This window comes from Rana temporaria, chromosome 1, assembly GCF_905171775.1.
Source record: "Rana temporaria chromosome 1, aRanTem1.1, whole genome shotgun sequence".
Lineage (NCBI taxonomy): Eukaryota > Metazoa > Chordata > Amphibia > Anura > Ranidae > Rana > Rana temporaria.
Genome location: NC_053489.1, coordinates 447,758,370 through 447,774,184, shown reverse-complemented (window position 1 = coordinate 447,774,184; position 15,815 = coordinate 447,758,370). Strand labels below are relative to the sequence as shown.

The 15,815-nt window shown below is 43.2% G+C and overlaps 1 protein-coding gene across 1 annotated transcript in view; it reads right to left on the bottom strand.

Moving 5' to 3' along the window:
* ACER1 (alkaline ceramidase 1) overlaps positions 1 to 13,781 on the bottom strand; it is an 87,856-nt gene extending 74,075 nt beyond the window's left edge. Inside the window, exons 1-2 of the mRNA XM_040327178.1 lie at positions 13,667 to 13,781; positions 6,570 to 6,666 (exon numbers count right to left, since the gene is read on the bottom strand). Of these exons, the coding sequence (XP_040183112.1) occupies positions 6,570 to 6,665 (96 nt within the window). The 5' untranslated portion in view covers position 6,666; positions 13,667 to 13,781. The remainder of the gene's footprint in view (positions 1 to 6,569; positions 6,667 to 13,666) is intronic.
* Positions 13,782 to 15,815: the final 2,034 nt, after the last annotated feature.

Here is a 15,815-nt window from a genome sequence, read left to right as displayed (position 1 = left end):
TTTTTTACATCACATAAAGCGAACGTGTGTACGGGGCATTATAGCTTTTGACATAGAGTTAACATGTTGTCTTTATTTTACCAAAAGGGATACATTTGTCAATCAAAAGCTTTCAGTTGTAGAAATTTGTTGTTTGAAAAAAAGACAGCTGATTGGTTGATCCTAAAAAAGAAAGATATTAATTTTTGCTGGTAGTTTTGAATTCTACTGCACTTTAAAGATGAGCATTAGCTACAACTGGCAGTATTATTTCCATTTCTACTGTGTTAAATCTGTAGGAATGACTTCACTAACCACACAAATATAAGTATATTTATGCTATGCCACATGTATTATTATATATATGAACACATAACTCACATATATATTTGCTATAATTACAGTATGAGCTTTTGGAACAAGGCAATCCTCCTAATAAAAAAGTTTAGTCAGTGGAGTGGCTGTACAGTGGTTTTTATTCATCCTATATAATAATACACATTTACTTTATTATTGTGTTCCCAACTTTTGTTAAAAAAAGGCTCATTAGGCAACGCTGCATACGTGCAATGCCCTAGTAGTTGCAGGTTTTGAGTGACAGAGTTTGATTTATTAAAGTCAGCTAGGCCTGTCACCTTGCAAGTGAAATGGCACTTTTCAAGGGAATTTTCCCTAGCGCTTAGTGAACGTGGTGAAATCTCACCTTGCAAAAAATACTGGATCAAGTGCAAGGAAAATGTAAAAAAAAAATGCATTTTTGCTTGTACGTGATTGAATGATGGAAGTCAGCAGAGCTTTACCTTATTCATGAAGCTCTGGAGAAAATTCCTTTGAAAAGTATAACTTCCCTTGCAACGTGAACAGCCTGTTTGCTATTAGTAAATAAACACAACTGTCACATACAGAAATGAAACGAGAGGGTGTAATGTGCATTGTACAAAAAGTAACCAATTTTTATCTTTTTACAGTTTACATCACCAGAGCTTTTAATACTTTGACTGCCAAAGGTGCAGGGCTGGACTGGGACAAAAATGTGGCCCTGTACTTCATCCAGACCAGCCCACTTTAATTTTGCAAACACGCACAAAAACAAGTGAAGCAGGAGGGCTAACTACATGCAGGAACATTGCTTCAGCCTCATTGGCTGAAATTTCAGAAATCAGAATTGCTGCACAGCCATTGGCTGCCTTTCAGCAAAGCAGCGGCCCTGAAGCTGACCTGGGTTGCGCACTATGAAGTGAGGTGATGGGCAGTGCAGATGACAGGTCTCTCCTATACCGACCGGCCAGACAAACCCACTCAACCGGCCAGCCAACCTCAATGGCCACCTAAGCCCCCCCCCTCACTGGCCATTTGCAGTTCTACTTTATAGGCAGTACAGCGGTGCTCAAATTAATGGGTCGCACCGAAACTGGCCTGCTGAGCCATCGGCCCACTGGGAAACTCCCTGTAGTCCCAATGGCCAGTACATGCCTGCAAAGGTGTATTACAAAGTTGTGGAAAAGGCGGCCAATGTTACGTTGAATATGCCATGGCAGTCAGAGGAATAACCCCTTAACACGAGAGCCTGCCAGCCCTTTAAGAGGTTTCTGATGCTGGGAGGCAGGGCTTCTGGTCATGTGACTGCTGTGATTGGCTGTCACGGCGATCACATAATCGGAAAACTCCCGGTTGCAAGTAGAGATCGGGAGCTTCCTGTTAGCCACCGGTAACTGTGCCCGGAGCACACAGAGCGTGCATTAAGGCCCACAATTAAAGTGATTGTAAAGGTTTGAGTTTTATTTTTTTTAAATAACAAACATATCATACCTACCTCTACTGTGAAGTTAGTTTTGCACAAAGTGGCCTCGAACACCGTCTTCTGGGGTCCCTCTGCGGCTCTCGCGGCTCCTCCCTGCATCAGATAACAACCTAGGAGAAGCGCTCTCCTGGGGGGTTACCTTGCGGGCACGCTCCCAAGTCCAGCATCCATAGACACGAATGTCGGACTCTGCCTGGCGCCCGCATCATTGGATTTGATTGACAGCAGCGGGAGCCAATGGCTGCACTGCTACAATCTATCCAATCAAGAGCCGAGAAACCAGGGCATAGGAAGAGCGTGTCTCCGCCAGGTGAAATTCCAGGGCTCAGGAAAGTAAAACGGGGGGCTGGGGGGCCAGTTACTGCCAGGTATTTTTTCACCTTATTGCATAGGATGCATTAAGGTGAAAAAACACAAGGGTTTACAACCCCTTTAAGTTAAAGCAGACAATGTTCAAATCTAGTTTACCACTCATATGACATCTGACAGCATTGTACAGAGGGTGCCCACCTTACATTACATACAAGGGGAAAATTGTGAGTATAAATACAAGCAGCAATTTTTTTACTTTTATTAGTAATCCCCCTCGCCCCCCACACACACACACATACACACTTCTGACATAGGTTTGGACGGCTAGTGGCCGAATAGAATCATGAAAACGACGGTAAAGACCCGCTAAAAATAGCGGCGCTTTACCACTGACGCCTCCACCGCACCAGTGGGAAATGGCTCTTAGTGTGGCATTGGGATTTTCAAGATCATGTGGTTTGTGTGTGTTATATATTAATTTATTGTATGTTTATAAAAAAAAAATGCTTTGACATACATTTGGGCAATTACCATAAAAAAACAAAAAAACATCCAAAATCAACCAAACCATGTTTTAATTCCATAGGAATTGCGCTTATATAAAATAGATGGTTTGGGGAGAAATAGCTCAAGCTCTCCAGTATGTTTTATGCATAACAAAGATAGCAATATAGCAATATTGGTTCAGCCTTCTGAGGTACAATACGGGAGGCAATGCCTGGCGGTAAAAAGATTAAAGTTTGCTGCATTGTGTACATTGTTTTCTTCTATAAGCCTGACTGACTAACTTGTGCAGTTGCACTGCATTGGCTTTGTAAATGGGGAAACCAAAAAAAAAAAAAATTGTGGATTTGTGGATATAATAATAAATAAAGGTCTTTAAAGTGCTATGGGACCCTGTTATACATTATCTTCCTCAATCAGAGATCTAAAAACAGAGATCTAAAAACACTTAGCAGATATCCACTCTGTCTGGCTGTATAATGATTAAACCAAGCTACAATAGCATATGGCAAATAATGACAATATAATGTATATAGAGTTAAAGCAACTGAACACGATTACTGCAAAAATACTATACTATACTATAGTATCTGCGCTAATCATTTACTTGTTATAGCTGCACAGGTCTTTGTATTGTAACCTCTTTATCCACTTAGCCCTACACCTATATATCCCTTATAGACCAGAGCAATTTTTTACATTTCAGCTTTGGGCCTATTGGTTTTGGGAAAAGTATGGCTTTCCTTTAACAATATTATATGCAATCTAAATGCTTAAAGTGATGCTAAACACACTGGCCCAGATTCACAGAGAGCGGGTGCACATTACGCCGCCGTAGCGCAACTAAAATATGCTGCGCTGACGCAGCGCAGAAAGGCAAGCATGGAATTCACAAAGCCACTGCTCCCAAAACTGCGCTGGGTTTCGAAGGCGTAAGTCGGCGTAGGTGGAAGTGGGCATGAGCCATACAAATGAGGCGTGACCCCATGCAAATGATGGTCCGAGCGCCAGATAGATACGTATCACGAATTGCGCATTCGCTGGGACGTGGATGCATCCCTCTGCGCATGCTCACAACCACGTCGGAACAACTGCCTAAGATACGCCGGATCACTGCGTACGCCATGAACATAATCTACGCCCAGCCAGACACATGTCCAACGTAAACAATGTAAAATACGCCGGCTTGAGTTCCCTGGTGCAGACCTTTGCATGTCTGCTGCTGGGTTACACCTGCTCAACTTACGCGCACATCGCGTAGCCTGAGTCGGGCGCACATACGTTCGTGAATTGCCGTATTTCCCTCATTTGCATATTTGAATGGCTTAACAATAGGAGCGTCCAGCCTAAATGTGCGCCCACGCTACGCCGGCGTAGGCAAGTTACGTTGGCGGGTTGAAGCCTGTTTTTAGGCGTATCTTAGTTTGTGGGTCGGGCGCACAGATACGACGGTGCATATTTGCACTTACGCGGCGTATCTTGAGATACGTCGGCGCAAGCAGGGCTCAAGTCCTGCGGGAACGCGTGGGAACGGAGTTCCTGCACTTTTTTCACAGCAGGAACTCAGTTCCCTTTGCAGGACTAGAGCAGCCGAGAGAAGCCGAGCCGCCTGAGCCAATCCTTCACTAAGCGCGATGCCCAGCTCGAGTCACTGTCAGGGGCAGGCGAACCTTAGTAATCCTTTATGTTACTGGCCGCTTCCTGTATATGGATTCATCAGGTAGTGTGCAGGTATTCCGTCACTTCCTCGATGCCGCAATGTCTCCTGGGAGCTTTTGTCATTGTTCCCAGGAGACATTGCAGAGGTCTGCCGCGAGTTATCGCGGGATTTAGAAAGAAAAAAACATGCGGTTTAGTAATTATGCATATGAGTGTATAATTTTTTAAATTGTTTTTGGTGGGGGAGTGGATCTTGGGTGGGAGTTCCCACACTTTTTTCCCCAGGACTTGACCCCTGGGCGCAAGTGCTTTGTGAATCCGGGCCACACTGTTTAATTTCCATTGTCCCTTCACTTTATGTATGGGGATGAATTTTTTAATAAAAAAAAAAAAACATCTAAGTACCTTTTTCCTAATTGATATACAGCTGTCGCATAACCCAGATCTTTTTCAGCCTGTCTGCAGGGAAACATAAGGTTACTTTCACAAGGGCGTTAGCGGTAAACCACCGTTGTAGTGGCACTTTTTGGCAACTAGCGGGGCTCTTTTACCCCCCGTTAGTGGCCAAAGAAAGGGTTAAAAGCGCCTGTGTTGCAGGCGCTTTGGCAGCACTGCCTATTCATTTCAATGGGCAGGGCATTTTAGGAGTGGTTTATACATAAGCACCATGCGATTTCCTTCCTGTCGTGGTTTAAAAATGGTGCAGGATCCTTTTTCCTGCCTGACTGAACTGCCTTGCCTGGGCATACGTGGCTTGTAAAGCCACATAGATGTGAACCAAGTCTAAAGGTTTCATGCACAGCTCAACTTTCAACAGATTTTTGCTGAATCCAATCAGATACAGCCATTGTTCGAGTATTCTGACAGAGTCGTAGAAGGTCCTTAACCCATCAGCAGGACTGGTATCTGCTTCTTTGTGCAAGGAGGAACAGGATGACCACTGCCAGAGCACTACAAAATGACCTCCAGCAGGCCACTGGTGTGAATGTCTCTGACCAAACAATCAGAAACAGACGTCATGGGGGTGGCCTGAGGGCCCTCACGTCCTCTAGTGTGCTCTGTGCTCAGTGCCGAACACTGTGGAGCTTGATTGGCACTTTCCATTGAACACCAGAATTGGCAGGTCTGCCACTGGTGCCCCATGCTTTCCACAGATGAGAGCAGGTTCACCCTGAGCGTATGTGACAGACGTGAAAGGGTCTGGAGAAACCGCGGAGAACTTTATGCTGCCTGTAACATCGTTCAGCATGACCGGTTTGGTGGTGGGTCAGTGGGTCTGGGGATGCATATCCATGGAGGGATGCACAGACCTCTACAGGCTACACAATGGCACCCTGACTGCCATTAGGTATCGGGATGAAATCCTTGGACCCATTGTCAGACCCTACGCTGGTGCAGTGGGTCCTGGGTTCCTCCTGGTGCACGACAATGCCCGGCCTCATGTGGCAAGAGCATGCAGCCAGTTCATGGAGGATGAATAAATTGATACCATTGAATGGCCCCCAGGCTGACCTGACCTAAATCCAAAAGAACACCTCTGGGACATTATGTTTCAGTCCATCCGTTACTGCCAGGTTGCACCTCAGTCTGTTCAGGAGCTCAGTGATGCTCTGGTCCAGATCTGGGAGGAAATACCCAAGGACACCATCGGTTGTCTCATTAGGAGCATGCCCTGAGGTTGTCAGGCATGCATACAAGCACTTGGGGGTCATACAAACTACTGAGGACCATTTGGAGTTGTTGCAATGAAATTTCAGCAAAATGGACTAGCTTGCTGCATAATTTTTTCACTTTGATTTTCGGGGTGTCTTTGAATTCAGCCCTCTGTAGGTGGATCATTTTTATTTCCATCAAATGATGTGTCATCCTTTCATTCCTAACACATTACCCAATCCATATCAGTATAGATATCCAGCATGAGATTTTTGCCCGTTGAGATCTGATATGTTTTCAAAGTGTTCCTTTCATTTTTTTGAGCAGTATATTTTCATAAGAAAACTGTTATGTAAATAATATATCAGGTACATACATTTTTTATTTATAACTGACAATGCATTATAATATAAAGGTGGTGGCTAACACTGTCAGTAACATTCTTATTTTGTCTACTGTATTCTACTGTATTCTACTTGTCTACTGTATTTTGTCTACTGTATTCATATAATTTTAAAAGGCAAAATGCATTTACCACCCCAGAGATATGATCAGTTCACAGTGAAATCTCATTAATAACAGATCAGCTCAGACTTGCCTGCCCCTGGTGCCCCAACAGTGAGAAGCTACATTGCAATATTCCATACACCAAATGACATACCGTATTGTAGTATTCTGCCACATATTCGGAATGCAGATAGTTGGCTTCACACCAGTCCACCTCTGAGCTATGTCTTGCAAATATATTTGGAGGCATTCTAGGCAAAGAAAACAAAAAAAAATGATTGTGAAAAAGCAAGATGAAAAACAAAAACTGTGTCTGTCTTCATTTCAGGCTGCAAAGCAATAAAATGTGATTACAGTATTTTAAAAGGGGGGTGATTCTTTTCTGTACCCACTGTAACAGTAAAGATGAACGTTTATAATAAAATTGTGTATATGTCCCCCCCCCCCCAACCCTTTTCTTTAATACTCAACCTGGCTCTCCCTTTAACCACTTGGGATCCGCCTGCCGTCAATTGACGGCTACAGTGCGGATCCCAATTTCCAAACCGCCGTCAATTGACGGCCGCCCCTTAGGGCGGTCCCCGCACGCGCTCCAGAGCGCGCTGCGGGGAAAATCTGTGTTGGCCGTGTCCCTCGGACACAGCCAATTACAGATCGCCGCGAACGGCCAATCAGAGTGGCCGTTCGCGAGGCGATCTGTGCGGCCAATGAGAGAGGATCTCATATGTAAACATATGAGATCATCTCTCATTGCCGTTTTACACAGAGACAGCGGTGCTGTCTCTGGAGAGGAGACGGATCTGTGTCCCTTGTACATAGGGACATAGATCGGTCACCCCCCCAGTCACCCCCCCTCCACCTACAGTTAGAACACTAAGCAGGGATACATTTAACCCCTTCCTCACCCCCTAGTGTTAACCCCTTCAATGCCAGTCACATTTATACTGTAATTAGTGCATATTTATAGCACTGATCGCAGTATAAATGTGAATGGCGCCAAAAATGTGTCCGATGTGTCCGCCATAACGTCGCAGTCCATTAAAAATCGCAGATCGCCGCCATTTCTAGTAAAAAAAATAATTAAAAAAAAATAATTCTGTCCCCCATTTTGTAAGCGCTATAACTTTTGCGCAAACCAGTCGCTTATTGCGATTTTTTTTTTTTTTTTTACCAAAAATATGTAGAAGAATACGTATCGGCCTAAACTGAGAAAAAAAAATGTTATTTTTTTTTTAAATTGGGATATTTATTATAGCAAGAAGTAAAAAATATTGTATTTTTTTCAAAATTGTCTCACTTTTTTGTTTATAGCGCAAAAAATAAAAACCGCACAGGCGATCAAATACCACCAAAAGAAAGCTCTACTTGTGGGGAAAAAAGGACGTCAATTTTGTTTGGGAGCCACGTCGCACGACCGCGCAATTGTTAGTTAAAGCGATGCAGTGCCGAAAGCTGAAATTTCACCTGGGCAGGAGGGGGGTATATGTGCCCAGTAAGCAAGTGGTTAATCTCAGAGCTTGTTGTACCCCAAGGGGGGATCAAAAATGCAAAAATTAACACTGCCCAGTACAGCAGGGCTGGGTAATGTAAAGCAGGTCTACGCTGCTTCTGAGAACTGTCTTTGGGTATAATAAATGGGAGTAAATGTATCCAAGAAATTGTGCAATTTTTGATATGCTGACTGAGCAAATGCTGGGCTAGCACTATAAACTTGACGGTACCCTTCTCCATAGGACAACTGATGGAACCAAGTCTTCTGGGTATTCATAATTCTAAGTTTAGTTCTAGAGCAAACAAACTACACCGGCCAGCAGGTTAGCAGGCAACAAACTAGGAAGTCTGCAGAATTCAAATAGGAATTTCAAAAACCTTTTTGTTTATGAGCTGATATCTGGGGCAATTGGCTTATAATATATTTTTTGTTGCTTTGGAACTGCTAGTATTGGTAAAAAATCTATATATTTGGGGTTTAAAGTTGGCCATAGATGGGTAGATTTTTGAATGAAAATTCTTAGGAAAATAATGTTTTAAGAAATGTTGTTTTATATTACAACACAGGTTCTCCCAAGGGCTTTAACCACTTGCTTACTGGGCACATATACCCCCTTCCTGCCCAGGCGAAATTTCAGCTTTCAGCACTGTCACGCTTTAAATGAAAATTGCGTGGTCGTGCGACGTGGCTCCCGAACAAAATTGACGTCCTTTTTTTTCCACAAATAGAGCTTTCTTTTGGTGGTATTTGATTACCTCTGTGGTTTTTATTTTTTGCGCTATAAACAAAAAAAGAGCGACAATTTTGAAAAAAACACAATAATTTTTCCTTTTTGCTATAATAAATATCCCAATTTTTTAAAGAAATTATTTTTTTTCTCAGTTTAGACCGATACGTATTCTTCTACATATTTTTGGTGAAAAAAAATCGCAATAAGCGTATAGTGATTGGTTTGCACGAAAGTTATAGCGGCTACAAAATAGGGGATAGAATTCTGACATTTTTTTTTATTATTTTATTTTTTACTAGTAATGGTGGCGATCTGCATTTTTTGTCAGGACTGCGATAGTATGACCGACACATCGGACACTTTTGACACACTTTTGGGACCATTCACATTTATACAGCGAACAGTGCTATAAATATACACTGATTACTGTATAAATGTGACTGACAGAGAAGGGATTAACACTAGGGGGCGATCAAGGGGTTAAATGTGTACCCTGGGAGTGATTCTTACTGTGGGGGGGAGGGGACTAACTGGGGGAGGTGACCGATCTGTGTCCGTATGTACAAGGGACACACCATCAGTCTCCTCTCCCTGACAGGACGTGGATCTCTGTGTTTACACACAGAGATCCACGTCCTTGCTCTGTCACTGCCGATCGCGGGGTACCTGGCGGACATCGCGGCCGCAAGGCACGCACATCAAAATCTTGGTAAAAAGACGGCCTACCGGCATTGTAGAGCCACCTTGTGGCCGTCTTTTTACTATGGCCCGGGTCTGAAGAAGTTAATGCAGCAAAAAATTCAAACTATTGCACAAAGAAAGTAAAAAGGAATATTTCTTTATTGCCGCAAAATTGTAATTTTAATTCCAAAAAGAACATACTGTTTAAAATATGAGCTCAAAACGTAGCAGGTAACAAATGTTATATATGGGAATTTCCAAATCCAACACGTTTCGATTACACTAATCAAGATCTTCATCAGAGGGATTAGGACATCTGGATATTATATGAGGTTTTCAGCAGATGTCTCACAGTAAAAATAACAGTATTAGGCTCGGTTCACAGTGGTGCGATGCCAAACATTGCATGTGATTCGCACCACTGTGCAAATCACGTGCGATGTCTGTGCGATGCAAATTCAGCCATACAAACTGTATGGCTGAAATCGCATCGCATTCAGACCAAACTCGTGCAGAAACCTTTTTTTGTCCGCACACATGCGATCCGATTCCTGTCTGAATTCACAGTTTGCACTGCGATCTGCAAACAGATCTGGGGGTGTCATTAACTTTGTATTGACACCCGCAGCAGCCCGAAGAGGGCAGTCTGCTATGCGGGAACCCACACTGGATTTGCAGGGTTTCCTGCATCGCACCCAGTGTTAATCGAGCCTTGTGCCCCGTACACACGTCCGAGGAACTCGACGGGCAAAACTCATCGTTTTGCTCGTCGAGTTCTGTGTGAAGCCGCCGAGGATCTCGGCGAGCCAACTTGCCTCATAGAACAACGAGGAAATAGAGAACATGTTCTCTATTTGGCTCGACGAGGAACTCGTCGGCTTCCTCGGCCAAAAGTGTACACACGCCGGGTTTCTCAGCAGAATTCAGCTCCGACCGAGTTTCTGGCTGAATTCTGACGAGAAACTCGGTCGTGTGTACGGGGCCTTAGGAATCCCAAACTGTAGATATTACAGGCTTCTTCCAAAAAAAACAAAAAAAAAACAACAACCCTCAGGGCAAGGAGGTCTCCTTAAGATTACCAGCGCACACAAAAGAGTGCACACAACATTTGTTATCTGCTTTGTTTTAAGGACATCATTCCTTGTAATTGTATTTTGGATCACAGATGCCAGAGCTCATATTTTAAACAGTATATTCCTTTTGTAATTAGAATTTTCATATTTGTACCTATAAAGAAATATTAATTTTACATTATTTGTGCAATGATCTGACTTTTTTGCTGCATTAAAACCCTTGGGAGAAATCTTGTTGTATTGTACAGTATAATTAATAGGGAGAGCAGTACCTCTATACCCAACCATCCATATGGGCATTCTTTGCGAAGAAAGTTTGTTTTTCTAACCATTGGTGGGTCAACTCGACATTCGTTTTTGACTGCATGAGAAAATTTGAATGAGCAGGATGGAAAATCTTGCCTGAACGTATGTATTTCTAATGCAGTTCATATACTATGCAATTTTCTTTCTTTTAACCCTGGGTTAAAGGAAAGAACAGAATTTCTTGAATTCTCCATCATTACTGTCAGTGTTGATGGGGGAATCCCTTCTGCGGCGCTATTGTGTTCTGCCGCCAGGGAGCACAGGGAGCCTTCTCCATCAGCAAAATACAATGATCACTGCCAGAAGCTATAGCATAGATCATATGAAAAAAACCTGACAGCTTGGTTGTACTGAAGTGAATCAATGGACCACAGACAGTAAAATCAACCTGCCCATAGTAGGATTGTAATTCGGCCAGTATCTGCGGAATCGTCCAAATGTTATTCCTTCTATGGCTGGTTTTACAGCACATGTAGTTTTCATTCGGTAAAGTCCATTTATTCCAAACTCAAATGTTTTGTTTTTTTCTTATTATATTTCTCTTTCTAATCTGAAATTTAATAAAAAATATTAAAAAATAAGCAAAAAAAAAAGCAAATTAATTATTTTGAACGACCTTTCAATATTCTGATTTTCTGAGAATTTTTGTGCAAGTTTTCCTAAGTCTTTTTCTAATGATTTTCTTTTGAAATTCTATCCATCTTTGACCAGCTTTAATAATAATAAAAAAAGCCCTGGTCAGAAAATGTGTTATAGGATAACGGACAGTGCTTTATTTAGAATTTCTCAAAAGGCCAATTCTTTGTAAAATGACCTGGTCACAAGTGCACATGTCACCTGGTGCAAAGGGTAACAGACAATCTGTTTTCCTGTTGCAATTACATCCTATCAATTTACCGGGAACCAGAAACTTGTAAATGGATGTTCACCAAGTGCTTCATTGATATCCCTGTTCTTAGTGAATAGCCTACTCAAATATTGATTCAGCCCACAAATGGCTGTGCACGACAGGTGAGCTTTAATAATAATAAAGTCTATATATTTTGCCTTTAAAAGAAACATATCCTATGACAAATAAATGACTATCATATGACTACCTTTAACATTTGTAAGCAATCATTCTTCAGTAAGATAAAAATATTCATCTATGCCAAAATAAAAACAGTGGGATAGATTCATAAAGAAGTTACGCTGGCGTATCTATTGATATGCCGCGTAACTTCTAGGTTGCTCCGGCGTATCTTTTTTCTGTATTCAGAAAACAAGATACGCCGGAATTTGGCAAAGATCCGACTGGCGTAAGTCTCTTACGCCGTCGTATCTTAGTTGCATATTTACGCTGGCCGCTAGGTGGCGCTTCCGTCGATTTACGCGAGGAATATGCAAATTAGGTAGATACGCCGATTCAGAAACCTACGTCCGCCCGGCGCATTTTTTTACGTCGTTTACGTTAGGCTTTTTCCGGCGTAAAGTTACCCATGCTATATGAGGCGTATCCCATGTTGAGTATGGACGTCGTTCCCGCGTCGAATTTTGAAAATTTTACATCGTTTGCGTAAGCTGTCCGTGAATGGGGCTGTGCGGAATTTGCGTTCACGTCGAAAGCATTGGCTTTTTGCGTGTTAAATTGGAGCATGCGCACTGGGTTACTTTCACGGACGGCGCATGCGCCGTTAGTCAAAAACTTCATTTACGCGGGGTCATGTTTTATTTACATAAAACACGCCCACCTCTTCACAATTTGAATTAGGCTCGCTTACGCCGGCAGATTTACGCTATGCCGTCGTAACTTAGGGGGCAGGTTCTTGGTGAATACAGAACCTGCCTCACTAAGTTACGGCGGCGTAGCGTATCTGAGATACGCTACGCCCGCAGAAAATTAAGCCAATCTACCTGAATCTACCCCAGTATTTTTACACATTTTCAGTAACAAAAATGCCAACAAAATGATAATCTGGTAGTTTCTGATATTTTAACATTTCATTTGGTTGCCCATATATAATAACAATTAAAAAGGGTGGATCCCTTTTCTATTTATCTAGGTGTTTGTGCAATCAGTTTTTAGGAAAATAATACTAGATGAGGTCCTTCGTAAAACTTTTTACTGCATTTATGTATGCTTAAAATAAAAAATAAAATATATATATATATTTGTATAATATATAGTATAGTATAATATAAAATATAGTACAGTAAACCTAGCAGTCAGCACTGTCCATTAACGACTGATCCTATACTAATAAGAATATTATGCAAGCACACAGCTGATCAAACCTCTAGATATTACCTATTAAATTTCTAGCCAAGATTTTCTTGGCAGGAACACCCTATGACTAAGTTCTAAATATACAATAAAAGCGTCAGATATTCTTGTGGTTCCTTCTACCCATTGCCTAGATTCAATAATTTCTGGAAAGCAGAAGAAAGGAGTGGGATCTCCATGTCTTTATTGCTACTGTATAAATTGGGTTGGAAACAGCCCAACACCTGCTTGGCTTTCCTCTACCCAATGCATTGAGTTATTGCCACCATGTGTAATAATATTCATGTAGCATCCACAATTGCATCCTGATGTCATGTCACCGTCCCCAATATCACAGTCTTCTTCAGTCATTCAAAATTGCTTTAGGCTGGTTTCACACCATTGTAAATTGGATGTGGATTCCGCCGCATCCAATTCAGGAGACAGGAGATTTTGACTGTCTCTCTATGGAGCCGGTTCACATACCTCCGCTGCGGCTCCGGTGCGAATTTGCACAGGAGCCCTGTGCGTCTTTTGGTTCGTTCCAGGTCCGAATTCTGCCAACCTGAAACGGTGGACCAGGACGCACCGGACCCCCTGCTGGCAGCCGCTTGCGGCGATGGTGTGAACCCAGCATGATGCTGTATTTGGTATATGGCAGCTCAGGATAAATAGAGTTATTGGAAACAAAGAATAAAAACATCTCACGAAAAAAATTCATACTTGCCTAAAAGGTACAAAGGTAATTCCGAGCTCAATGTGACAATGCAGCAGCACTGATCATGTACTTAGATAGAGGGAGAAGTATGTAGTGTGACACATGGTGAACAGGTTGTGTAGGAGGTAGGACAGTGGGTGTGACAGAGATAATAAAGGGCTGGTTTATGTATGCTGCCCAGATTGTCTGTGTCACAGGTCACACTGGTTGTATTAGTTCTACAGGCTGTATACACAATGCGATTATCATAGAAGGTATTGCGTCCCACTGATAAGGAGAAATGCCTATACTGCACAAAGCTTTATGTGTCCAGACATACTAGTGCTTGTGATCCTTAGATCTAAGCTGGGATACTAGTCTTTTTTTCCCTTAATGAATGAACGTGTGATAAGAGCTCACAGAGTTAACAGCTGAGCATGTAGATTACAAAGAGCTGTAAATAAGGGATTTATCTAGGAAGGTATATGATGACTGCATGAACTTACTGCCAGAAACCTTATCTTGTCTTTTCTTTACTTTACCAACGCCAACATAGCTAACTAACTAGATGATTTGCAAAATTTCTCCCTAAAAAATGACACCTATGTAGTTGTGTGTGGTCATCGGTAAAATCTATCTTATGGCCATTCACACTAAAGCACGGAACACACTACTACTTTTTTTTCCTTTAACCCAGCAAAAAAACTGAAAGCTCCGTATATGGAGCTACTGAACTAACAAACCAACGTTAGTACAGCTATCACCACAATAAGCGCTCACAACCATTATCTGAGAAACGGAAGTCTTTTGTCAGACCTGCTGCCATACACACAGGGCACCGAATGTCGGACGTTTTTTATTGAACCGGCCAATGTCGCCCAACATTCATGCCTGTTTGTACAAGGCTTAAGGCTGGCCACGGAGCAAATTATTTTCCTGCAACTACGGGTTACAGGAAAGAAATTCTCTAGATCCCCCCCCCCCCATCAACACAGACAGTATTGATGTGGAAATCTCTCCTGCTGGGCCATTGTCTTCTTTCGACAGAGAGGGGGGGGGGTGGGGGAAGTCGTTCCTGCTGGGATAAGACAGTGATAATTGCTAGGCCATAGCAGCTGCTAGTGATAATTACAGGTATTGATCAGTCAACTTGGTACATTCGGCCTGCCCATACATGGTTCAAATCTTGAGATTTGAACCTTGTATGGCCTGCCTAAAAGCGCTGATCGGGAGCCAACCGGAAAATACCTTTTTTGGCCATGTCCTGAATGGCCAGCTTCTGTCAGACCAGCTGCAATACACAAGGGCCAAATTTCCATTGGTTTCTATTGAACCGGCCGATGCCGCCCGTCATTTGGCCCATATGAGCATGGGCGTCCGCTGAAATTTTTTCAGGGGGGGCGAATTCGGCAGCGGCGATACACAGTCGAATTTAACCCTTTCTTCAAACGCTAGCGGGGGTTAAAAACACCCCACTAGCGAACGAATAGCGCAGCTAAAATGATGGTAAAGCGCTTTATCGATAACGCGGCCAGCTGGCAGCATAAAATAGCTCTTGAGATAATTCAGCTTCACTCCATGCCCATATCAATATAACCTAGAGAATGTACAGACCTCCCTTCAGCACAGATGGACCCCCCCTTCAGCACAGACCCCCCCATTCAACACAGATGGACCCCCCATTCAGCACAGATTCCCCCCATTCTGCACAGACCCCTCCCTTCAGAACAGATGGACCTCCCCCTTCAGCACAGATGGACCCCCTTTAAGCACAGACCCCCCTTCAGCACAGATGGATCCCCCTTGAGCACAACCCCCCACCTTTTAGCGCAGACACACCCTCCCTCCCCTATCCCATTCAGTACCTCAGATCAGCCATCAGCACGGCACAGCATGTTTCCTCCCCCTGTGTACACATAAACACTGTAGGGGGAGGCGGCTTCACTCTACTTGCTGTGCCTGTGTGACATCCAGCCCAGACCGCTCAGACAGCCCGCGGCCGCGAGAGAAGGGGTTGGTTGGTCAGGTGCAGTGGTGTCACCCCTTACCAGACCACTCCCCCCTGCAATGCCACGGCCAGTAGCTCGCCTCTCTCTCACTGTTCTAACCTGTCTGTCACCGCGGCGCTCTTCACTCTTCAACACCTTCTTGATTTTCCAGGGGGGGTCAATTGCCCCCC